This window comes from Lissotriton vulgaris, chromosome 2_1, assembly GCF_964263255.1.
Source record: "Lissotriton vulgaris chromosome 2_1, aLisVul1.2, whole genome shotgun sequence".
In the NCBI taxonomy this organism is placed as follows: Eukaryota; Metazoa; Chordata; class Amphibia; order Caudata; family Salamandridae; genus Lissotriton; species Lissotriton vulgaris.
In genome coordinates this window covers 51,235,081-51,261,041 of record NC_141687.1, presented here as the reverse complement: position 1 = coordinate 51,261,041, position 25,961 = coordinate 51,235,081, and the positions used below count along the sequence as shown (strand labels likewise).

General features: G+C 45.9%; 1 protein-coding gene across 1 annotated transcript in view; it reads right to left on the bottom strand.

Annotated features, from left to right (window-relative positions):
- CFAP65 (cilia and flagella associated protein 65) overlaps positions 1 to 25,961 on the bottom strand; it is a 464,473-nt gene that overhangs the window by 72,549 nt on the left and 365,963 nt on the right. The window contains exons 24-26 of the mRNA XM_086954439.1: positions 18,607 to 18,768; positions 18,097 to 18,240; positions 16,515 to 16,631 (exon numbers count right to left, since the gene is read on the bottom strand). Coding sequence (XP_086810565.1) covers positions 16,515 to 16,631; positions 18,097 to 18,240; positions 18,607 to 18,768 — 423 coding nt within the window. The remainder of the gene's footprint in view (positions 1 to 16,514; positions 16,632 to 18,096; positions 18,241 to 18,606; positions 18,769 to 25,961) is intronic.

Genomic DNA, 25,961 nt, shown 5'->3' with positions numbered 1-25,961 from the left:
AGGAAGTTTGCTATTGTTTTATTGTTTTTAAATTTGCCTTGCCGTCTGGGTAGCCGTAGGGTCGTGGCTGTGTGCCTAGTTGAATTTGCAGGGGTCTGACACAAGGTCGATCTTTCTGTTGGTTCTGGGAACTCCCAGGGCCGATAGAGGCATTTTCATCTACGTACACATCATCAGTGGTCGCGAGCGGATTGTAGAAGATGGAACTTCCTGCGCTGCAACGAGAAAATGTGATTTATGTTCGCAGAAACAGACTTTATGGAATTCTTCATAGCAAATGCTTTTTGATGCAATGTGCCATTACATTCTTGATTGTTTTAATAACGTTGGTGGGTGGAATCGTCTTCAGTATAAATTTGATTTTTGTGCCAGTTACTACAGTACCTCCCCTTGATCCTGCTACTTCTACTGTTTCTTCTATACACTCTTTTCATTCGTTTCCTGAACATGAGCAAGCCCGACGCTCAGAATTCATTAACAACACTTTTGTACAGCTCTTGCACCAACACCAACTGGTAGTTAACACTACAGACTGCTGGGTGTGTGGCTTGATACCCCACACTATGGATAAAGGTATTCCCTATCTGGTTTTGCCTTTCAGCTACAATGGATCATTTCAGGCCCTTCAAACCATCTTTGCTTATGCCCTTGAAACCTATCCTCCACGTCCACCACGTTCCACTAAATATAACTCTGCCAACAAAGCTTTAGTCCAGGGAATTATTGACATGGTCAAGGACGTCAATAATACTCCATCATACCCTAGAGACGAACTGCGAGTGTATTTAAGTTTGAATACTTCAGAGTATCGCCTTAGTTTAGGAGAAAGCAAGCGTAAAAGCTCAACTCCAATCTGGGTCGTACCTCACCGAGGTCAGGTCTGCTTGCAAGGGAATGGGAGAAATCCGAGAGCTCAGCTAGGGAGGAGTGAGTGCGTAGAGACTTATGTGTTTCCGGCTAACTCTTCCCCTGCTTTTCTTACTGCTAGGGGTACCTACTTCATCTGTAGAGATAGAGCTTATACATGGTTGCCTGCCGACTTTTCAGGATCATGCTATATTGCTCGATTGTTGCCTCCGACATACACTGCTTCATCTGATTATCACAGAACCAGAGTAGCGAGAGGTGTCTTCACCAAGGAAGATACTGCTGGTCAGGAAGCTGGAGACTTCTTCAAAGGCTTCCTTCCGTTCTGGGGGCCTATGGCCAATAGTAGAAACATACGTCAGCTAACACGGGTAGTTGAATCTACTATTACCGAAACTGCTGGTGCCCTTAGCAATTTGACAGCTGAGCTTCAGGCGGATAGTCTCATGACGTTGCAGAACCGTATGGTTCTAGACGTTATCCTTGCAGATCGAGGTGGGGTATGTAGAATGATCCAATCGAGCTGCTGTGTCTTTATTCCTAATAATGCTCCAACAGTCTATGAGGCGATCTCTAAGGTACACAAGATTTCCGACTCTATTCACGTAGACAAGGGAAACTGGTCCTTCATGGAGTGGTTATGGACTCTGATCTCAGCGTGGGGATGGAAGGTTCTAATGGTCATTGGTGTCATCTTAGTATTCCTGTTCTCATGTTGCCTGATTATCCAGTGTGGTCCTGCTCTGTGTAGTCTTTGTGCTGCAACTTGTTTTAGGAAACCACCTGCGTTTGGAGAAAAGGCACGAGAAAGGATGATGATACAACAACATGTCACTGACCTGATGAACATAGAATTAGACTCTGACGTAGACTGAGTAATTGCCTATGTAAGGGCAAAAGGAGGGTCTGAGGTTCCGTGACGATTTGAACCCGTGTTTTCAATATTGTCGGAAATACATAATATTGGTATCAGCAAACCGCAAATGATCCATTTAGCATATCCTGGTGTTTTCGCTACGCTACGAGCAAGAGCACTCCTTTTATAAACACATTTCTGATCTACCCACGGCATCCATCTTAGATCATGGCCGCCATTTTGTGTTTCTTGCCCTCACATACGCAATAGCCTCTGATCACTTCATTTCGATTAAGGACACGTAGCCTTAGCCGGAGATTCACCTCTTTCATGACACGTGCACCTTAAACCAGATCACGCTGTAGCTGCATGACTGGGCAAAGACTGCCTCCTCTGCCCGAGGCTAGTCCTGCTAAACTGGTCTTCGTGTCCATTGTCCTGATCACGATTAGGTGGCCGAAGCCGGTAGCCTTGCCCATTTACAACCCACAAACATCCCTTATCCTGCTTTTCTATCTTCTGCACCTGGCTCTGCTCCTTTCCTTCTGGGCCTTTATTAGGGGGAGGTAACGAAATTTACGATGAGGCGGTCCGGGTCTTGAATGAAAAGTTGACATGGGATTATGATGGAAAAGTGGGAACCCCTCGTTCGTAATGTTTTGACATCAGATATTGTCGACGATTCCTGTGTACGCCAAATATTTATTGTTTATGACACAAAGGTTTGGGAATGTACTAGCATGTGAAGAATTCGCCTAAAGGCCAATATTTAGTATATAAGGAGCAACCCTCTTTGTACAAATCGAACAGGCTCCTAGTTACTGCCGATGCGTAGTTTCTGTGACTTCTGTGTCCCTGCAGTAATAAACCTTTGGTCTTTGACGCCACCATCGAGAAGCCCGTGTTTCTGTTCATTTGTGCACCAAGGCAGGTGGAACTCCGGGGTCTTTGGGTGTTGTTCCCTGACACCTCTGGACGGAACCAAAAAGTCCAGAACTCCAATTGGCGCCCAACGTGGGGCGACGTCATTCGGTACCGGTCCAAAAGCCTGAAGAGTTCGAGAAGCTTCGTGTGAAGATTCCTGAGGGAGGCGCCCCACTTCATCGATCCCGGCATATCGCAAAAGTGGCCCGACGTTCTCTTCCACGAGGGTTCCCGTTCAGGACGGCTGCAGTGGGCCGTTGCCTTGACCGTCGCCCTGTCTTGGACCCGAGGTGCAGTCCTTAGTACAGCGAAACGTGACGGGTTTCTCCTTGGTGACGTCTTCAGTGCCTCAGTTAAGTATTTAGTGATAGCTAACTGGTTACTTTGTGAGGGTTGTTAAAATCCTTGATTGGTTCTTGGTTTGGTTTGGTCTCGTAAGATTATCACTGGTTGTTCTAGTTACGATAATCTGTTTGGTTTAGTTTGGGTATCGATACATCAGTTCGTTTTGGTAGGCCTAAGTTCTTGGTTCGAGTGCACATATCTGTTTCGTGTTTTGTTTGTTTTGTGTTCCGGACTGAAAATGGTAAGTCGGAAAAACCGTATGTTGTCTTGTTTTAGTTGCAACAGTGACTCACAATTGGAGGACTCATGTCTGGTTCCTCCGATTGGGACTCCCCTTTATGACTTGTATTGTAAATATGGTGTGGGTCCTATATCTTATAATGAGGTGTGGGTCCGTTACACTGAGAAGGATGGTGTCCTTAGTTGGCCACTGCATGGTAGTTTTGAACCCGAAATTCTCGACAATTTAGAAGCGAAATTGTTTAGGAAGAAAGCCCGGCCGGCAATGTTTGATTCTTTCCGTTACTGGCGAAAAGAATCCAAACAGAGAGAAATGAAAAGGTTAAAGAAAGAACAAAAAGAGCAAGAAGAGTTGACTCTGGAGCAAGCAACTAAGCAGTTGCAAGCTAACGAGTGTGAGAAAGCCATAGAGGTGGCCATTAGAGAGCACAATTTAGCGATTGACAAGTGCTATCCTGCCTTGCCATCGAAAACAGCTAAGATACTGGAAGATTCCGAAAACGATCCTCTGCTATCTTATTTGTTACGGTCACCTCCACCGTATGCACAAGGTGCTACGGCTCCACCTTTACCGAATGTTCAATTGCCGGTTGCTGGACAACCTGGTGTTCCTGCTCCTGTCCCCCAGAATCAGGTTCCTGTACCTCCTGTGGTCAATGTAAATGTTCCTACGGCTCCTCCTCCTCCTGGGTTGCCGACTTCTATACCTGTCTCCGTCTCGCTTACACCTACTGTTCCACAAACTATCTTCCTCGATACTCCTACTGTTCCGTTATCTGTTCCTACCTCTACTGTGTTCTCTACGTCTGCGAGTGTGTTGACTCCACTTTCTGTTCGTCGGAGAATCACTGATTCTGTGTCTAATATACTGTCTCCTTTCTATAAAACCCTAATTAAGACTCCTACCTCCGACTCTGTTCAGAGACGTAGTCAGCTTCCGAGTACTGAGGAACGGGGAATTTTAGATTCCACGGCTCTCAGATGGATTTCGAAGAGTAGGAGATATAGTACGAGAGATGTGCTAGATACGTTTATGCAGTGGAAAGAGCCAACGCAACGGTATGTCTTTGACGAGATGTGCTCGTTGTTACGTGAGGAGATAGAAGAAGACGATGTTGAATCAAATTTGGAAGACTTAATTAAGGTTCAGAAAGAGTTTGCTGCAGGAATGATAGTGGGTGATAATATAGAAGAAGCGATGGAACTGATTTTAAGTTTTAGGAATGATCCATCACTTCGTTCACCGAGAGATTTAGAGAAAAGCAAGACAAAGTTAAGTCGCCAATATCCAATGAGGGAGGTTCCTCCAATTTGGCGCGAAGCTGTGCAAGCCGATCAAAATAATGGTATTGTAGCTGCACCAGCGCAATTCCAAAGAGTGTGAATACACATTCCGTGGAAGCGAGCTGAAGTGTTAGCAGTGAAGCAGGCCTTGCCAGATCCACGTAAGAATCCTGCTGGATACTATAAGGAATTAACACAGACAGTTGAGGCTTGTATAATGAACTTAGCAGACATCGATATGTTATTTGGCAATGTAGTTCCCCAACCAGTGTGGGCCAAAATTCGTAGAGAGGATCATCAAGTTGCCTTAGGTGGTGACTGGGCAGCTATCACTGCAGCGGATGGTCAGCAAGTAGGTGGTGCAAAACCCGAACCCTTAATTGCTAATCTTCCAGGTAGAATAATTGATCTAATGAAGACTCTGATGCCCGCATTGCGTGTTAATTGGGACAAGTTATCAGCATGCAGGCAGAAGAAAGACGAAAGTGTCTCCGACTTCTTCACGAGGTTCGAAGAGACTTTTGTAGATCATAGTGGTCAGGACATGAGCACAGAAGGAGGGCAAAGACTGTTTGTCGATAAATTTGTGCATAATTTGTTACCTGAATTATGCAATAAATTAAAAGATTCAGAGAGTGCGTGGGCTGTATCCACAACTGCGCAAATACTTGCGACTGCACAGTACTACGAAAACAGGGATAAAGAGGAAAAGGAGAAATCAGAAAAGAAAACGAAAGATTTAAAGACTAAAGTTCTTTTGCAGCAGGCGTATCCGCCTCGCACGAATCAGACTAATACGCAACAGGGAACTCCACCCCCGGTGAAGCGCTGCTGCTGGCGGGGATCTCCTGAGCGGAAGAGAGCCCCGAACGCCCAGGCCGGCCGCAAGACTGCCCTGCCTGACTGTGTTCCCACGAGGCTGGAGCAACCACTCTAGAGGCCCCGGGTCCCTGTGAGAGAGGAGGGGCCCGGGTCAAGCAGGAAGAGTGCCGGTATTCGAAGAGACATCCTCTGGACTGCCGGTGAGTGGGGCCACAAGTAGTCTGCCTGGGGTGGGGGAGAAGGCAGCGGGGCACAGGGTCGGTGTCCGCCTCCCCCCCCCACCCGGTTAACTGACAAGGGCCTAAGTGCCCCGGAAACGAGTTGGAGCCGCGAGTGACTGCTAGGGGGAAGGTCATTCTTGTTATGGCGGCTTATGAACAGACTGCTTTACCAAATGGGATGTTTATCCTTGTGAAGGGAAATGTTGCCTAAGTCTGGTGAATGTGCTTAACTAACGGAAGGTGCATCCTACTGTAGGCACTGGTTAGTCCTACCCAGTGATGAGGTCATTTCTGCCTGATGCCCTGGTTATTCTGGCCACCTGTGATGGTATGGCTGACTAGGGAACTTTGCTTGGCCCCTTGATGGAATGGGTATGCCCCACTAGGGAGGTGTTTGTCGCCTGAAGATGTTTAAGGTGGTCCTAATGAAATGTTGATTCCTGCACCGTGACCGGGTTAGAGGAAATGTTTGATTATCCCTGCCCATGAATGGTTGTGACCTGTTACTAATGTATATTGATGTTTCACGCCTGTTAGGTGATCCTACGCTGACCCCAGGCTGTTATGCAAATAAGGTTGTGGGCCCCTGCGGATGTTATTTACCTGCCTAAGCGAGCCTAATGTACGCACGGGTGAGGTGCACAATGTGTTAGATGCCAGGGTATTGCTCAGGAATAATGCGCCAGTGTTGAAATGCTTATGGTTAAATGCCTAATGCCACAGCGTAATGTGTATGCCTAAGGTTCAATTGCATACAAGGTGCCTACTACCCTGATGAGATGGTCATCTCCCTGGCCTAAGGTGATGAGACCGATATCTAATGTTAATGTGCCCTTTTACTGCAGGTGTTCTGCCCCGGTGCTGGCCTGACATGTCATTCCAGGCCCCTGGTTATATCCCACGGCTGATTTATTACAGGTGTGCCTGTTTGTTGGGGTTTACTGTGATGCCCTCAAGTTTTCCTTTACAGGGGTGGGTTGGCGTTAAACCGCTAAGGATGAGAGCCTGAGTTGGCCCCGCCATTGTGACTCCAGGTTTTATGACTATGTAAACATTCTTCTTTATTTTCAGCTATGGACTTGCAGACTCAGCCCTTACTTCCCATGTAAATAATCCCCCCTTGATGTACTTGGCTCTGGTGCCAGTTGGCGCCGTGTTGTGATACCACTGTTCATGCATTTTTGCCTTGCAGGTTGGAGATACTAAACTACTTCTTTTTCCAACTCAAGCTGGTGTCCTGCCTCTTTTGTGGTGTGCCTGGTGTGTATGAGAACACGTGTGTGTGTGTAGACACTGCATACGCATCCTATGAGACTCCTACTTCCTACCCTGTGGTTGTCCAGTGTAGTCCCAGCGATTCCCTAGGCCCTAGGCCTATTCACCTGTTCTGACGTGGTTCTTAAACCACTTACTTAGTATATGGTTCGTGAGGCCCCTAGGGCAGAATTGTATTTGTGCAACTTATAGTATGCTTATTGAGTCACTTGTGCTGTATCTCAAACTCTGACCTCATAAAGAGTGCAGAGGGGTTGTGTTAGTAATAAATACATATATATTTGATATATACCTTGTGTGGTGTCCTTCCATTTGGTATTCAAGGGGTTATTATTGGTAAAACAATTGGCTTCACATGCTCTCTGAAGTATTAGCCTAAGACTGCTTTGTCAATGCTACCACAAAGATAGCTGGTCTATAAGGTTGACTTTACAACCATCACCATAAGGGTTGTTTGGACTGATACAGGGTGCTCACTAGAATAGTGGACATCACATATCACACAGCTCAAATCCAACTCCTGGTCTTCGTCGACGCCTCCTGTTCCTCGTGGCTGAAGAGTCAAGCTTCACCTACTTCACCTTAAAGCACCCAATATCGGATGGCATCTTCCTGTCACCATCCTGGTCCGTGGCTAGTGACCCAGACTCTGTCCCCTCTGCTTTCATGCTCTTCAGATCTCCGATCCACCATTGGATCCACCCGGAAACTTTTCCTCTGGTCGCCTGCAGCACTTCCTCGCAACTCTCCATTGGAATCAACGACGAAACCCGACACCAAAAGGCACCAAACACCCGGCTTCCCTGGGTGAGGTAACACGAGTACTCCAGTGCTCCCGTGGGTCTTGACTCTTGAAGTGTCTAAGTCTACAAGGGTTCCATCGTAGTTCACTCCCAAGTGTCCTTAATCTTTAAAATTGTAACTCGATTTTCCTCCATAGAAGTCAATGTTAATTCACGGCTGTGTTTAGACACTGCAGGCGTCCCCCGTGGGTCTCCTGGGTCCCTACCTTGGGTGGTTCCTGGTTTCTCCAGCGGTTCTACAGGGACTAGGCCTCACTTCTATCCCTCACATGGTTTTTATACCACTTTTTTAGTATATGGTTTGTGAGGCCCCTAGGGAAAAACGTATACTGTGCTAGTTTACTTTTTTAAGTTCTTGTATTGTACTTTGGCCTCTAGCCTCATAAAGAGACTAGAGGGGTTGTGTTAGAATAAATACATATATATATAGACTTAAAAAATCAGTTTATAGTAAGCACGATGAATATATTTATTTATTTATTCATTGTAAATGTGTAAATGTGTATATATATGATACTTCACTTAATGTATTATAGTTGTACAGTTGTATATACTCACTAGGAGTTTAATTGTATTTTAACTGTATAGACTTTGGGGCGTTAATATGTAGTCCCTTGTTTGTTTTCTTGTAAGAAGCTCATGATATTGTTTTAGGGGGCGTGATAGTATTTGTCCGCCCTCTATTTTGATTATAAAATCCATTGCTAGGTAATGTGACCTTACCATGTGATCAAGACTGTAGGAACAGTCGAAACGCGTTATGGCGGACAGGCTCAGCAAGACACCTAAATAAAACACCCTGTTATGGCACAGAAGTTGGGTTCAACTCTTCGTTCTTTTCTTTGCTGATTGTTGGATATAATTGGCGGCACAGGCTTGTGCCGGAACGAGTTCTGTCTCATATATATATATACACATATATATACATATATATATATATATATATATATATATATATATATATATATATATATATATATATATATATATATATATACATATATATATATATATACATATATATATATATATACATATATATATATATATATATACATATATATATATATATACATATATATATATATATACATATATATATATATATATATATATATATATATATACATATACATATATATACATATACATATATATACATATATATATATATATATATACATATATATACATATATATATATACATGTATATATATATATATATATATATATATATATACATATATATATATATATGTATATATGTATACACACATATATATACACATATATATATATATATATATATATATATATATATATACATATATACATATATATATATATGTATATATATATACACACATATATATATATATATATATATATATAAACTCCATGATGAATGAATGATTATGCACTTGTATTGTGCATAGCTACCCTTAGGCATCCCAGCGCATTAAGGGCCCGATGTAGGTAAAAGGGATTTTCCGATTTCAAAATACCGAGGCGGGCCGAATCGGTATTCTGAAATCGGAAAACGAGATGTAGCAAACAAACGGCGAAATAATACCGAATCGGTCGGCATCGGTAATGTGAATCGGTACGTACCGAATCGGCACGGACCGAATCGGAAAGTACCGAATCGGCTACCACCGAATCGGAAATAGCCGAATCGGCTACCACCGAATTGGAAATAGCCGAGTCGGTAAAATCCGATTCGGCAATTAACGAATCGTAGCTATGAAAACACACCCATGGCCAAAAAGCCCATAGGAATGCATTGAAGAAACCGAATCGGTAAAATCCGATTCGGATAATACCGAATCGGATTTTACCGATTCGGTAATATCCGATTCGGTAAAAGCCGAATCGGCAAAAGCCGATTCAGCCAATGAGGTGGCTCCCCCTCCCCCACCCAAACAGGGAGTGGCAACCCTGGCAGGTGCAGCTAATTAAGAACTTTCTGGAGAGCCAGCCTGAGCTGAACACTCACAGTTAGCAGCAGTGGGAGTAGGAGGTAGTGAACTGTTCTGAACAAGATGGCAAACAAGAGTGAGAGCCAGAAGTCCTCCCAGAAGAGGAAGCCTAAGTTCAGCACCACCGAGCTGCAGGTGTTGGTTGAGGAGGTGGTGAGGGTGCACCGGCAGCTATTTGGAAAGCTGTCCCTCAATGTGCCAGACAGCACCAAGAGGAGGATCTGGAGCGAAATCGCCCAAAAGGTGAATGCTGTGGGTGTCACCCCCAGGTCCCTGGATGAGCTGAAGAAGCGTTTCTATGACATCCGCAGCCTCACAAAACGGAAGATGGCAGAGATCCAGAGGCAGGCTGGAGGCACTGGTGGAGGCAGGAACCCGGCGCCACCCCTCACAGACCTCGAGGAAATGGTGTCCACCACCATTGAGAGGGAGAGCGTAACAGGAATTGGGACCCTGGACAGCTCAGCCAGAGCTACAGCTACAGGTAAGAAGCATGCGCATCATGACACACCCTACCAGACACCTCCCCATTAGACACAATGCACAGCCAAACCCCAGCACAGTACTGTAACCAACATACAAGAGACAAGCATCATGGTACATGTAGTCAGCAGAAGTTAGCAAAATATGGCAGTGCAGAATCACAAGACAGGAAACAGTGGAACACATTCTAAGGAGATGCAAGGACATGTGGAATGCTTTAATTGTACTGACTGTAATACATCGGCACTCAATTTACAAATGCTTCTTTGTACCTAGGGGCACCATCAGGCGGACAAACAATGACAACAGAGGCAGCAGCACCATCTAACACTGCACTCGCAGGGCCGAGCACCAGTCAGGCTGCCGAGGAGGAGGAGGACGAAAACACCATAGGGCTTGGTATGGAGGGAGACCTGGTAATAGACTTTGAAGCACTGCACTCCCCACAAATGCCGAGCACACCCCCCTTGCAGTTCTCCCCAGAGAACTCCCCGACAAGGGACCTCCTTCCACCTACACCAGCTCCTGCCACGATCATGGCTGTGGCACCAGTACACCCTGTCCTGGGAGCAGGGGCTCAGGCCCAGGCCAGCACCACACCCCCACCAGTGGCACCCCAGCCCACTCAGCAGGCCGGCAGCAGCAGTACCCGGCGCCGTGCCATTCCCACCACTGCAGCACCAGCACCGGAGGGCAGTGTCTTCCTGGGCCTCGAAGGAAAGATGGTAAAGATCCAAAGGCAGCAGGCCAAATCCATCATGGCCTGCCAACGCCAGCTCCTGCAGCACAACCTGCAGATGGGGGAAATGGTAAAAGGATTTCAGGCCTTCGTGGATTCAAACAAGGAGGTAGCAGCAGGTTTAGGCAGGCTAACCACTGCCATAACCCAGTTATGTGGCAGACTGGAGGAGCATGAGCTGGTGCGCAGGCGGGATGCCCGGGTGCAGAACCGCTCCATGAGCCGCCTTGCTGCGGCAACGGCACAACTCTGCCAGCGCAGTGCCAACATGGAGTCTAGCCTCACACAAAATACGGCAGAGATAACAAGGGGAATGGCCCGCATCACGACTGCAATGGAGGCCATGATCATCTCTAACACTGCCGCAAATCCTGCCCTGGACCTGGGGGATGCTGGGGACAGCAGCAGCCGCAGCAGCCCGGCCAGCGCTGCGTCAGAGCCACGCAGGAGCACCAGGCGCTCCGCAGATGCCGCTGGTCATTCTGAGGGGGCTGAGGGACACCCCAGTGGGGCTGCCAAGCGGTCAAAGAAATAGCCTTGCAAGGGCGGGTGAGGCAACCTGGACCTTGGACTTTTGTTTTCGTTGCCATTACACCTTTTTTTTGTTGCACATCAGTGCAGTAACTGTGTTGCAACAGTATTAAAAATTGTTTTTTCACAACAACCATTTAGCTGTCTTTGCATCTGTACTCACTCAGAAATAGTTTTCTGTAATCTCCTCACGTCTGTATCTGCCATCACTTGGCGTACACACCCCAGCTGGCTGTGTCAGTGGCACAGCTTCGTCGTCGTCATGGTCCTCGTAGTCAGACAACTCCACCTCAGTGCCCTTCTTCACCGCAAGGTTGTGTAACATTGCACATACAGCTATGATCTTGCAGCAGGTGATGGGGGTATACTGCCTTGCACCTCCACTCTTGTGCAGGCATCTGAATCTACTTTTCCAGATGCCAAAGGTCCGTTCGACGACATTCCTTGTGCGTATGTGGGCCCGGTTATACCTCCTTTGGCTGGGTGTGGAGGGGTTGAGGTAGGGGGTGAGTATGAATGAGCGGAGGGCATATGCACTGTCGCCTGGAAGAGAAAGGGGTAACATTACACACATGCATACATGTATTCCACCTAGCTACTGTGTGTTATGGGGGTCTGATGATGTGTCTCACCTAGGAGGTATCCTTCACCAAATTCGCCAGCCATCAGCCGTGCATAGATGCCGCTCTGTTGGAAAATATAGGAGTCATGGGTACTCCCTGGAAATTTTGCTACCAGGTCTGTGATGGTGCACTTCGCATTGCAGATCACCTGCACGTTGATGGTGTGTGTAGACTTCCGATTGCGGTATATGTATTCTGTGTCCGCTGGTGGGCAAATCGGAATGTGCGTGCCATCTATGCAACCAATGATTTGGGGAAATTGTGCCATCTGGTAGAAGTCAGCTTTAGTTTGTAGCAGTTCTGCGTGGGTTGCAGGGAAAGAGATGTATTGGTCCATCCTGTGTATCATGGCGTCAAGGAATGTGTGGAAGAACCTTGACAGGCTGCTCTGGCTCACCCCTCCTGCCGCTGCAACTCCACTTTGATAGCTGCCAGACGCTAGCAGGTGTAGGCTGCATAGCACCTGGACGTGTGCTGGGATGGCGTGTGCCTTTGGGGTGTGGTGGTCCAAGAATGGTTTGAGGTCCCTGATGAGCTCAAGTATGGTGTCAGAGTCCAGCCTGTATCTCTGTAGGATCTCTGCCTCTGTGAGCATGAACAGGGTTATCCTCTGTCTGTAGACCTGTTCATTTCTTAGCCATTCCCTCTGTCCTTCCTGCTGTAGCCGTAGCCGCCTCGCAATGACATAAAAAGCTGCCATCCTGCAAGTTGCAATGCATTTTGGGGCTGTTTATATGGGTTGGAGTTGGTTACCACCTGATTGTAATCCATGGTAAATACCGAGTGAATTCTACCGAATTTGAGCCGATTTCGGTGTTTCTGTGCCTCCCTACATCTCCCCATCTGTCGGAATCGGGGAATTTCCCGATCGGTGATTCATACGAATCGGTATGTTCTCCGATTCGGCTCATGTCCGATTCGGTCTATCTACCGATTCGGTACATGGACCGAATCGGCTTCATTCCGATTCGGTGTGTCTACCGAATCGGTACATGGACCGATTCGGATAATTTTCGATTCGGTGTCACTACCGAATCGGTACATGGACCGAATCGGTTATTTTCCGATTCGGTGTCACTACCGAATCGGTACATGGACCGAATCGGTTATTTTCCGATTCGGTGTGTCTACCGATTCGGTACATTGACCGAATCGGTGTTTGCATCCGATTCGGTGTGTTACCGATTCGTTACATATCCGATTTTCGGTATGTACGTATCGGATTCTTTTCCATTCGGTACTCATTCCGAATCGGTTTTCACTCCGATTTTGATTTTTTTTTGTTCCCTACATCTCGATGGCTGTTTACTGATCGGTAAGGGCCAAAAATCGGTATTTTCGGCCGTTACCGATCGGTAACGGCCTACCTACATCGGGCCCCCAAGTATCTAGTCATTCCTTCAGCTCAGGGAAACAGAAAGGTTTTAAGCTGTTTCCTGAAGGCAAGGTAGTTGGGTTCCCACCGAATGGTTTTAATGGTTCCCACAGGGGTACCCAGATACACTGCATTCGCATAATCAAGGCGAGACAAGATAAGTGATTGAACCAACAACCGCCTAGCTGCAAAAGGGAGAAGGATCAAAACCTTTCTAAGTAGCCTAATTATGCCGTAGCAGGTTGTCGCAACTTAACGTGCCTGCACCAGAAAGTCGAGTTTTGGGTCCAGCCAGACCCCCAAACTCTTAATTTGCTTCTTGGGGGAGGGGGGAGAGCCAAGAGAACTTGGCCACCACGGATCTAGATTAGTGGGTGCCATATGCCCCAGCATCATAATTTCAGTCTTTGAGCCGTTGAGCTTCAAAAACGATGTGTCCATCCATTCAAGGACTTTACCAAGGCAGGCAGAGAGGTTGGGCACAGGTGACCAGCTGAACCCCCCAGGGAAGAACCATTTGTGCCAATGGCCTCATGTAGATGTTAAACATTGTAGGACTTAATGAAGATCCCTGGGGGACGCCGTAGTGTAAAGGAATCTGCTTCGAGATTGCCTCCTCCTCGAAAACAGCAAACGTTCTGTCCGTGAGGAAGGACTGAAGCCAGTTTAGGGCCAGCCCTGAGACCCCAACATCCCTCAGACTCTGCATCATTATTGAATGGTTCACAGTATCGAAAGCGGCGCTTAAGTCCAATAAAATAATGGCAGCGCAGCTTCCGGAGTCCACCATTTTCCTCACCTCTTCAATTACGGCAATGAGAGCTTTCTCGGTGCCTTGTTTGCATCTAAAACCCGTCTGGGTGGGGTATAGAGCACTATTTATTTCCAAAAAGGAAGATAATAGAATGTTAGCGTGCTTTTCCGCCAGTTTGCCTATGCCGGGCAGCAGAGAGATAGGGCGATAATTAGCCCAGTCTTCTGGGTCAAGGTTGAGGTTCTTCAGCAGTGCCTTTCCATGGAAGGGGTACCAGTCCCGCTGCAAAGGAGCAGTTGATTACATCTTGTAAGACTGGGGAAACAATTCCAGACACTTTATTAAGGATAGAGGGAGGAGCAATATCGGCCGGAGACCCTGACTTCAAGTTCCCCGGTAAGCACTGTAAAGTGGGAAGATCCATGGGAGTAAATTCTTCCAGTTCCACCAATCCTACCGGAGGGGTAGTAGGTTCTAAGGGTACTGTCTGCTGAAACCTGGAATATATATTAGAGACTTTTGCCGCAAAAAAATCTGCTAGCTCCTCACAGCGCTTCTGTGCGTTGGAGGTTCCTATAAGAGGACCTACAGGGGACACCAAGGATTTGAATATTTTAAAATTTTCTCTCGGGGAGTTAGAGGCAGAGGTGATCTTGTCTGAATAATAGCTGGATTGTGTGCTTTTAATTTTATTTTTGTAAGCTCGAAGGGCGACTCTATAATTACTTTTGTCGACTGCTGAGAAGTCCTTCCTCCACTTCCTTTCCAGCTGCTTGCACGACTGTTTAAGCAACTTTAATTCCGGGGTGTACCATGCTTTTTTGTTAATACCAATATGATGACAGATTTCTGTCTTTGGGAGAGTGACATCCAGAGAGGATTCCAACCAGTTATCCAAAGATACATTTGCCAATGTAGGGTTGGTACTTATAGCTGGAATGGCCTGGCTAAGGTTGCTGGCCCATTCCTCCAAAGGCAGCTTGGACCAGACACAACTGAGTCTTTTAGTTCTTATAACCGGAGCTATCAAATCCTGAATTCATATTGGGAACAATTTTAGCCTCTTGACTTGTATCCAAATGGTTGGGTAGATTCCAAAAAAATGTAACAATTGCTGTGCTTTTTTTAATATCAGGTATAATCTCTTAAGTACTTTCTCTTTTTGCACCCGCAGCTCAACACGCGCCCTGGTTGAAAGAAACCTCATTTTGTATAAGATTTGGTATAAGCTACTTAGATAGTGTACTACATTTTTGTGGCACACGCTGCAACTGTACCACAATATATTTAGAGCCTGCCTGGTGAACAAGAAACACATGGGAGACATTTTCATCATAGTCACCTAATTTGAATCCCTTCAAGTTATACAAAAGTATAGGACACAAATCAAAAGTGCCAAAATATGATTACGGGCTAACTTTGATAGGCACTAGTTTTGAAGGGTATGCCATCGCTATTGCATCCATCTCTCTATTTTTCTGGAAAACTGCCTACTCACAAAATGAAATGCAGACAATGGAAGACCCTTCAATAAAACTAGAGTACCAAAAACAACGATGATAATGGACTCACTAAACAAACCAAAACACTGACCCAGCCAGGGGTAAAGTGTTGAGAACTGAAAGAGAACGTTGACTATTCGATGCATACAGAACAAGTTAAACATACATCTGCATAGGGGATTGGAGGTACTAATCCAGGAGCAGACACTGCTGTGCAAAGTGCAACTCACATTATTCATGATTGTGTTTTCACCAAAAATCAACAAGAAAACCAATGAAAATAATGACTCAGAAGGACTTTATATTTTTGTGCCCAGTGTTAATATGTGCTCCTTTTCCCTGGTCATTGCCGGCTACTAAACGAAGTGAACTGAATTACGAGGGCAAGGAACCCAATAAGATAGTTGACTTCAACCTCATTTTATAATTCTCCAGTGGACTCCTCAGAGTTAGAAAATAGTTAAAAAACAAGAATCAATATGGCGAAGGGAGCTCTGTATCTGCCCTGGTTGTGTTATAAATGTCTCATACCCTAAGACCCCACTCAGCCAGTGTCAAGAGCGATAGCAGGTCTTGCTCCTGAGAGTGACGAGGAGGGGGCAGAAGGAAAGCTACATAACACATGTAAGCCATTAACTGTTGAAAAGTGGTCATTCAAAGGTGATAAAAGAACTGTTCTTACTGAGTGTCCACTACATTGGCCTACATAAATACATGTAATGTCAGCTGACCATATTCATTTTCATCAGTAACTGATTAACAGAAATCATGTTTGCGATGTCAAGACTCAGCTCTGAACGCTTCACTGTCTAATCTGGAGGTGATGCGGACAGATTCTTGCAGGATTGCACATACTGGCCAGCCTATCCAGCCTCCACAGACGTTCTCACCTCACAGACCAGGTCCATACTGTAGAAGGCCGGCTGTCCATGATCTCGCAGGGTGACCACGCAAGGGATGCTCTCCCCTGGCTTCAGCGTGCCTTTCTGTGGACTCATCAGCAGCGCCTGCCGGGCAAGAGGCAATGTTACTAATGCTGAACCGTGGAAAGCATCTGGAGAGCAACCTAATACGGTACCTAATCGATTTCCTTTTGAAGCTGGAGGCAATACCATTACTAGAATACAAACTTTAGTAGAAAACTCAGTGAGAGTGAGGCGGGCAACACATGATTTGTTATCTAACATTACACGCCGTTTGCTCTGTCTCTAAGGCATGTCAGGCTCAAACTGACCCCAACCATTTCTATCTTCCTGAAGTCTGTGTTTTCCAACCCATCATGGATAGTGCCCTTGTCTTCACTTCTAGATCAGTGTAACCAACCCTAAGATTAAAAATCCTCCTGTCACTGGCAAATTGTGCAGCTTCCTCTGAAACCTCTCGCTACTACGTCAAGCTGGAGATGCTTTGTACAAAGAACTATTGTAGGGTACCTGGAGTGGAGGTAGTACCCCAGCCGGTTTTCTGATTTCAACTCCACTCTATCTCATTCACGCGATTTCCAGAATCCAACACTGCTCAATGGTTTTCTTTCATCCTCTGCATTAAGAATGACAGTTTCCTCCAGCACACTAAGGGTCTAGATCCACTCCTCTCTTATGCCCTCCTTAACCAACTAGAAGCATCTGATGCACTCCAGCCAAAGGTGCCTGGCCCTGTGTGCACTGCTGCCAGGGGGCAGCATTCAGGATAGATGTGCAACTCACGGATTACAGTGACCCTTGACCTTTCTTAACACGGCCATGTGATGCATCTTTTCCCTTCTCAGCAGTCCAGGCCTATGTCTCACCCTCCATCGAACTAGTCCAGTTCTCTGTCTTGCTTCCCTTCCTACCCCTATGCATCCCCCCCTCTCCAACACACATCATAACTCTCTGACAGCCATGCTCAGCACACAACTTTGCAAAGTTATGTGAAGAAAGACTGTCTCCCAAGAGCATAACAGAGTGAGTTAGGGTGTGGTTGGTTTGGGTGTTTTATACCATAAGTGGACAATTTCAGGGCTATTGTTGAGGCTTGGGATCCTGACTACTGCTGGAAGGGTTGGTGGTGGGTGAATGCCCAAGGAAATGTTATGTGCAGTGGCTAAACTTTCACAATAATCTGGTCAGGGGGATATTTTCGGAGACAAAACAATGACATCTGTTAGGTGTGCCGATTCCCTCAGCCTATTACCAATAACTTCATTTGGAGGCTTTCTTTCAGGAAGTGTGAGAGGACTACCATGTAAAACCTCAAAGAGTAATATAGTTCAAAAATAAGTAATTTAAAGTTCAAATCATATTGATAAAAAGGAAAAAGATATTGGCTGCTAACCACAAAACTGAAGAAATATGATAAAGGGTAACACAACGCAAATGGTGTTTTGACTTCTAAACATCCTCCCATCCATTTGATAACAATGGGTCAAATATAAAACAAAAAGCAATGAAAAATAAACCCCACAGAAGAGGTAACTGCATGCGTACTCACCTCACTAACAGTACGCGATGCAGCATACCAGCTGTACAAAATGGCTTCCTTCTCAGAGGTGTTGATCAGAAAAACAAGGCGACTGGATCTGCTGTACACTGGGATGTCCCCAAAGGCAACTCTTTGCTTGGACAAAAGAGCCATCTACATCGAAGAATGGTTGTAAAAAGACTAGATGTGAGTACAACTTGAATGAGGATCTATTTAAGAGCCATGTACAGTGACGACTAGCCATAGAAGGAATAGATGTGAGTACAATGTAAGAGGGGACATTATATTTAAGAGTGATAAAAAGTGAGAAACAGACAATGGAAAATGGATGCAGATGGAGTACACATGTGCACACTTTAAAGGGGACACAAAGTTTAAGCGGCATCAGCAGTGGGGAATGTATGTAGAAGTACAATTGTAAGAATGATTCGAAGGGGTGCAGAAGTTTGAAGGGAAACTCCAAGAACAAAGCATGCTCTCCTAAGTAGGAACAATCCCCAATAGTCTGTATTACACTACCTGTCCTGGTAGGGTAAGTCTTTGTGTGCCAGGAGTCCAGATATCCAGTGTGGAAAAGTCCTCAAACCGGCCTGCACTGCCCAACACATGCTGCTCGAAGCCAATGCCTTGGAATGTGATCAGAGCAGAGTCGCCTCCCAGGATATGGACAGGAATATCGACCTAACAGTGGGAACACAAGAGTCCAAAACAGTCCAATCCTCAGATATGAAAGCATGTCATGAAGATAATAACACCATCAATAAACAGACAGACATTGTGGCCACATTCCTAGCACGTCAGGGTTATTAACTAATAACTGACCCATTTTGACGTGCCTTGGACCATGATTCTCAAACAGTTTAGGACGTGCACTATTACCAGGTGAACACATCATCACTGTTCTGTAAGCATTCACGCGACACTGACAGTCGTGTCTCGCTCTTCGAGATTAAGGGCGGGTGTGAATCTGAAGTACAAAATAACAGTGGCAGTAAAATAAAGGTCCTTTTTTGTTGTTGTAATATTTTGATTGTTATTAATAACATTAGTAGGGCACAAGTCAGATAAGAGGTACATATATTGGGATAGCAGTGCAGCATATAAGACAATGTCAGTCCAGTTTGCAGGATATAACAATAGCATAAATCCAACTCCATTGGTACAACTCTCGAGTCCCCATTTCTCAATCCGCCTCCTAATCAGAATCACTCTCTCCATCAGTCATTGGTGGATCGCAAAGATACCCTCTATATTCATTCCAGGCACCCCACATTTTTTCCCATTTCCGAGGGCACCTCCGGTGCAGGTACACCACTCTCTCTGCCAACATCACTGCATCAAGATCTCTGCACGAGTCTACAAGTGCGGGTACCTCCCGGATCCCCAGTATTTGGCTATATTCCGTTTGGCGTACATTATACCCAATGTCACCCAATCCTGGACAGGGTGGTTAAGATCGTTTGGCTCCCAGATGATAAGTAGACAGCGCCTTGACTCCGGGATTACAGAGTGCTTCACCACCTGTGACATTGTTCTCATGACCTTAGCCCAGTATGCTGCCACCTGGGGGCACTGCCATATGGTGTGGAAAAATGTTCCCTCCTCCCCGCAACCTCTCAGACAAAGGCTGTGTGTGGCCCTCCCTATAGTGTACAAGGTGACCCTAGTGTAGTATACTCGATGGAGTACCTTCAACTGTACTAGACGGAATCTGGAGGGTACGGCCACTTCCCTCGGGGAAGATAGTGCTGTTTGCCAATCCGCCTCATCGAACTCCCCCAAATCAGAAGACCAACTGCTCTTAAGTTTCAGTGTTGGGCCCGGTAAGTTATTAACTAGTTTGCGATATGTGAAGGAGGTCACTTTTTTGGGCATGTGCTCAGTAAGTAGTCTGTCTTCCAGCAGGCTGGATTCAGGCACATCCGTACCTGGTGGGAAGACCGACCCTAGGGCATGAGTAATCTGCAAATACCTGAATTTCTCGGTGGGTGCTAAATCATACTGGATTTGAAGCTGGTTGAATGATATTACAGCACCTCCTTTCCATAGGTCCCCCACCGTGGAGATACCTATCAGGTCCCATGCTCTGAAACCCTTGCTATTGCAAAGTCTGCCGGGCGTCGTGAGGACCAAAGTGGAGTCAATTGAGTAATACTGTCCTTGCATTTAAGAGGGGCTAGCGCTTCATACCAAAGGCCCACTGTGTGTGCCGTCGGGCCAAGGAGGGATGAGGTTCCCTTTTTATCATACAGTGCGGAAAAAAACTCCTGCTTCTCCCAACTCATACCTCTCTGCTAGGAATGCTGGTTCTGTTTGGGGAGCGAATAACCATTGATTTATTACTTTTAATTGGGCAGCCCAATAATATAACTGGATGTCCGGAAGGGCGACACCCCCGTCATACCAGCCCCTAATTAACTCGCTACGCGATATGCGCGCTAGCTTATTACCCCAGAGCAGGCCTGAAACGAGCGCATCTATCATTTTGAAGTACTTTAGAGAGACAGGAAACGGAGTGTTCTCCAATATTTACAACAGTCGGGGGAGTGTCATCATTTTATATAGGGCCGCCTTGCCCAAAAGGGTCAGGGCAGATTATGCCAGTGTTTCACATCATTCCGAATCGCTCAAGGAGAGGCTCCAAATTTCGAAGGAGGAAAGCACTCGGATCAGGCGTCACCCACACACCCAGATATTTAAAGGACTCTTCCGTTACCCTTAGGGGCAATTTGCCAGGAGCAGCGGAATGGGGGGTCCTCTAAGAACAAATAAGACAGATTTGGACCAATTGATGTTATAGCCGGATGCCCATCCAAAAATTTCGCAAATATTCAAGAGCTCTATGAGAGACCACGTGAGGAAAGTCAAGTATAAAAGTATATCATCCGCATATAGAGAAATGGGGTCTTCACATGTTTCTGTCCAGTTTAGCACCTTAATCATGGGGTCCCAGCAAATCCAGACAGCCAGTGGCTCCAGTGCCAACGCAAAGAGCAAAGGAGACAGCAGGCATACCTTGCGTATTTCTAGGGACGAGAAGTCCCTAGAAATATGGCCATTGGCCACTACGTAAGCCAGAGGATGTGAGTATAGCAATTTCACCCATGCACAAAATTTGGGTCCAAAGCGTAGATGCCTGAGGACCGCGAACAGATAAGGCCACTCCACTATATCAAATGCCATTCTAGCATCCAAAGAAAGGATGACTGCGGGTTCTTGGAAACATGGCATTCGTGCCATTACTGCAATAAAGGTCTTTTTTAATGTTAAATTACTGCCATCAAATTCCTGAGATGATTTGTGGTCAAACTAACCGTTGTATCATTTAGATCAGCCCAGTCCTCTTTCTTTTTCTCTTAGCTGTCTTTTGGGTACTGTTTTTCACCTTGCTTAGGCCTGATAACCGCAGAAATGTTTGGTACTGAAGGATGGAAGTTTAAACTTATAAAAAGCTCTTTTGTGGGTAACCAGCTTGAAGAGTTTAGAGAAGCAGGATGAGGGAGTGTTGTTAATTAAGAGGGATGCCACCTCCAGAGAATGCACAATTAAGAGGCCTATCAAAAAGCACCCGTGTGCACTTGACCCTACCGAAATATAGAATTCACTGCTGATGGATTTGGTCAGTGTTGGACTTGGCCCTCTCTGCAGGGTCACCCCCAAACGTTTAGCCTTTACCGTCCTGTTTTCTGAACCTGTTTTTTTTTTGCTTTTGGCACTCTGCACTTTACCACTGCTAACCAGTACTAAGTGCTTGTGCGCTCTCCTATAAACCTAGGGAAATTGTCTTACACCCTATTGGCCTATTTAATTTACTTATAGTGGGCCTGCAGCACTGATTGTGCTACCCACTTAAGTAGCTTTTTAAACATGTCTCAGGCTGGCCATTGTGGCCTTTCTGTGCAGTATTAAACTGACATTTTGACTTGGCAAAACCAGTTTTTGTCAGGCTTAAACCTTCCATTTTAATACACGTCACCCCTATGGCAGGCCCTAAACAGCCCATAGTGCAAGGTGCATTATATTTAAAATTGGACCTGTACTTTTAAGTTTTGCATGTCATGATAGTGCAAAACTCTCAAGTTTGTTTTCCCCTATTGCAAGGCCTTCCTGTCTCAGAGGCTAACATTGGGTTCCCTTATTACAGTTAATACCTTCTTTAATAGTAAAATCGTATTTTATGTCACAATTCTGAGAAAGCCACTTTTAGAAAATTGGCATTTTTTGTCCAAACCATGTGGAGCATGCAGCCTGTTCCTGGGTCACATGTTATGTTATGTTAGGTTTTCTTATATAGTGCTCGAATCACCGTGGAGCATCTCGGCGCTTACTCAGAATAACACCTAAGGAAAAAGATAGCTGAGAGGAGGGAGCGTTAATACAGAAATGCCTTGAGTTGTTTCCTGAATATTCGATAAGATGAAATCTATCGCAACGATTTTGGGCGGCTATTCCAGTATTTGGGGGCCAGATAGGAAAAGGCCATGATCCCTGTCCTATGGAGCCTGATACGGGGTACAAGCAGTAACAGCTGCGAGCTCGACCTCAATGGGCGGCTTGGAATATGTTTTTACACTTTAATTTGCAGATACATTTGATTTGACCCTGGCCTTGGAGCGCGTTAAATGTCAGACAGCAGACTTTAAAAAAGATCTTTGTTTTATGGGTAAACAGTGTAATTTCCTCAATAAAGGCAGCGAGGAGGAGCCCGTCGGCATTTTCAGGACCAACCTGGCCGCCGTATTCTGTATCACCTGAAGTTTGTTTAGAGATGTTACTCCAGCTTCTGCTAATAGGGCGTTCCCGTAATCCACACGGCTCACTACCATAGCTTGAGTCAGTGTTCTGCGGTGCTCCATGGGAATAAAAGGGAAGATTTTTCGCAAAAGTCTTAGCCTATGGTAGCAAGCCCCTGAGACGGTGGCTACATGGTCCGACATTGCAGAGAATGATTTATTTTCACACCGAGATTATTGACACACTGTTTCGGGACAGGAGGGGAGCCCAGCTGCGTAGCCCACCAGTCCGTGGACCAGGCAGCAGCAGCCTTCACAAGAAGCAAGACTTCCGTCTTACCAGGATTCAACTGTAAACAGTTGTTGGTCATCCAGTTGGAGATTTCAAGAATTCCTGTGGTAAAGCGGAGTCTGTCTGTCTCTGGGTTTGAGACGATTTTAAAGAGCAACTGGGTGTCATCAGCGTACGAAACAGTTTAGAATCCCAAGGCTTCCACGCCTTAGCCAAAGGAGCCATATAGATGTTAAAAAGGGTAGGGCTAAGGCAGGAGCCCTGGGGGACGCACTTGACTAATGGTGTTTTCTCGGACTGATCGGGACCCAGGACGATAGTTTGGTATCTGTCAGTCAGGAAATTTTGCAGGCATTTAAGGGCCAGACCATGGATCCCAAAATAACTTAACCTCTCAGCCAGCCTAGCATGTGAGATGGTATCAAAAGCTGCGGAGAGGTCAAGAAGGATCAGAATTGCTGATCCTCCAGCATCCACTGTCATCCTCAGGGACTCAGTTACAGCTAAAAGGGCCGTTTCCGTGCTGAAGCCCTGACAAAACCCGGACTGCGAGGGGTCCAATAGGCAGTTCGATTCAAGATAGCTGTTCAGTTGTTGGTTGATAATGCTTTCCAGCATTTTGCCTAAAAGGGGAAGTAACGAGAAGGGGCGATAGTTGCCCAACTCTTGTGGATTAGCCAAGGGTTTTTTTTAAAATGGGACGAACAAAAGCTTCTTTCCAAGGGCCCGGTATTACGCCTTCTAGGATAGAAAGGTTGAACATTTTTTGAATGGTGGGAGCTAGGATATGGGACAAGAGTGACATGACCTTTGGGGGGCAGAGGTCAGCGGGAGAGCCAGATTTAGCAGTCTCTAAGACTTTTTGGGTCTCTACTAATGAGACCGGCGTATAGCATCCAAGGGAACAGTCTGTCCATATCCAGGAGCTACTTGGATTGGGTACAGTAGGAGAGTTTTTCCGGTCAGATGATGGAAAGTTGGAATACATTTTTCAGTTTTCTCCTGGAAAAGCCTGCACAGTGAGTCGCATACCTCTTGGGACTCTATGGGTGATTGCTTGCAAGCGACGGGGGTCACAACATTTTTAACGATGTCGAATAGTGCCTTTGGTGAGTTGTTTATGTACAGACATCTTGCTGCCTTTAGATTGCGGTGATAGGTTGCCAGTGCCAATTTAAACAGCAGTTTAGACTGGGGGGATTTACTCCATCGCCAGAGTCTCTCCAGTTTTTTACAAGAAGATTTCTCCTGCCTAAGTTCGGCGGTGTACCATTGGGCTGAGGATCGATGTAGGGTGAGTCTGGATTTTTTTTTAGATGGAATAATTACGTCCAGAACTTTCACCAACCTTTCCTTGAATATTGCCAACGAGTTGGATACATTTTGATCCTCTGTCGCTGGAAGTGCCAGAAACACTTCCTCAAATATCTGAGGAGTTTGCCTGTTGCATGGCCGCTGCACAGTATGAGATCTACCAGCAGACTGAGCAGTGGGTATCTGCGTGCTAGATGGCATCGTGAACCTAATCATAACGTGATCAGTCCAAGTCAGAGGCCAGGACGAATCATACATGAGCAAGTCAATGTTTGTAAAAATTAGGTCAAGTGTATGTCCTCCATTATGAGTGGAGCCCTCTACTCTTTGGAAGAGCCCCAATTGCTCCATATCCATAAGAAGTTTAATCACCTCGGGTGATCAGTGCAGAACTTGCTGGATTCAAGGATGTGAGACGCTATCAGATCTACAAGTCTGTCTGCAAAAATCTGCTTTCGGGCCAGGAGGCCGGTATACTAAGGCTCCTGTCCAGCTTTCTGATGCTGAAAATATTTCTCTAAAAATGCCTATTTCCATGTTATCATTAGATAGCGAGTTGATCCAAGAGATATTAAGATGACTTTTAAAAACAATGGCTATTCCCCCACCGTTTTTTCCGGTCCTATCCAGATGAATAATTTTATAATTCTCAGGAATAGCTATGTTAATCATTGGATAGTTGGAGGGGTTCAGCCAGGTTTCGGTCAAGTAACAGATCTCAGGGGAGTGAGAATTAATCAGATCCCAAATTTCGAATGAGTGTCTAGCTAGGGAACGTACGTTACAGAGGATATAGGTTAGACCTTCCAAAGGAGGGATCCTGAGGGGCTGTGTTAGCGGAACGTGGCTCATAAGTTGGTTTCCGTGAAAGGTGCAGCATCTACACGCTACCGGGTCTTCCAGTGAATCAGGGAACTTTTTAGAGCAGTTTAACATGGCACCATGGGTCTCAGAAGCTGACTGCAAGATGTTATGAAGCTCAGTAGAGGAATAAACCACTCTATTAGGGGAGTTTAGCTCTGACTGAATCTGAGCAGAGGTGCCATGCCTCTGGGCTCGGCGTGGCGGGGACGGGTGCAGATGGGCTTACCATTGGCGCGCCCTCGGCTCGCAAAGGCGCGCCCGCTACCCACGTCCGCTGCGCGAAGGCATGGCCGTCTTCCTTAATGCTGACGCAGAGCGCGTCAGCGGTCTAAACCGCCACCCCTAAGGTACCGCCTGTAAGGTGGGCGTGGCCTGTACCAGCAGCCTCTGTCAGCGAGTGGACTTTCCACGCCTAGTCGGCGGAGCAAAGGAAGAAGGATTCTAGTGGTCAAAGTGAGTAGAAATCTTTAAAATAAGCAAACAGCTAAATACACAGTTTTAAAACACAACGTGCAAAAGGTTCTAACTCCCGGCTTCCGCCTCAGGAGTAAATGTATGTAAATGTAATGTAAATGTATGTAAATGTAAATGTAAATGTAAATGTGTGTAAATGTAAATGTAAATGTATAGGCATTTATATAGCGCACTACTTACCCGGAGGGTCCCAAGGC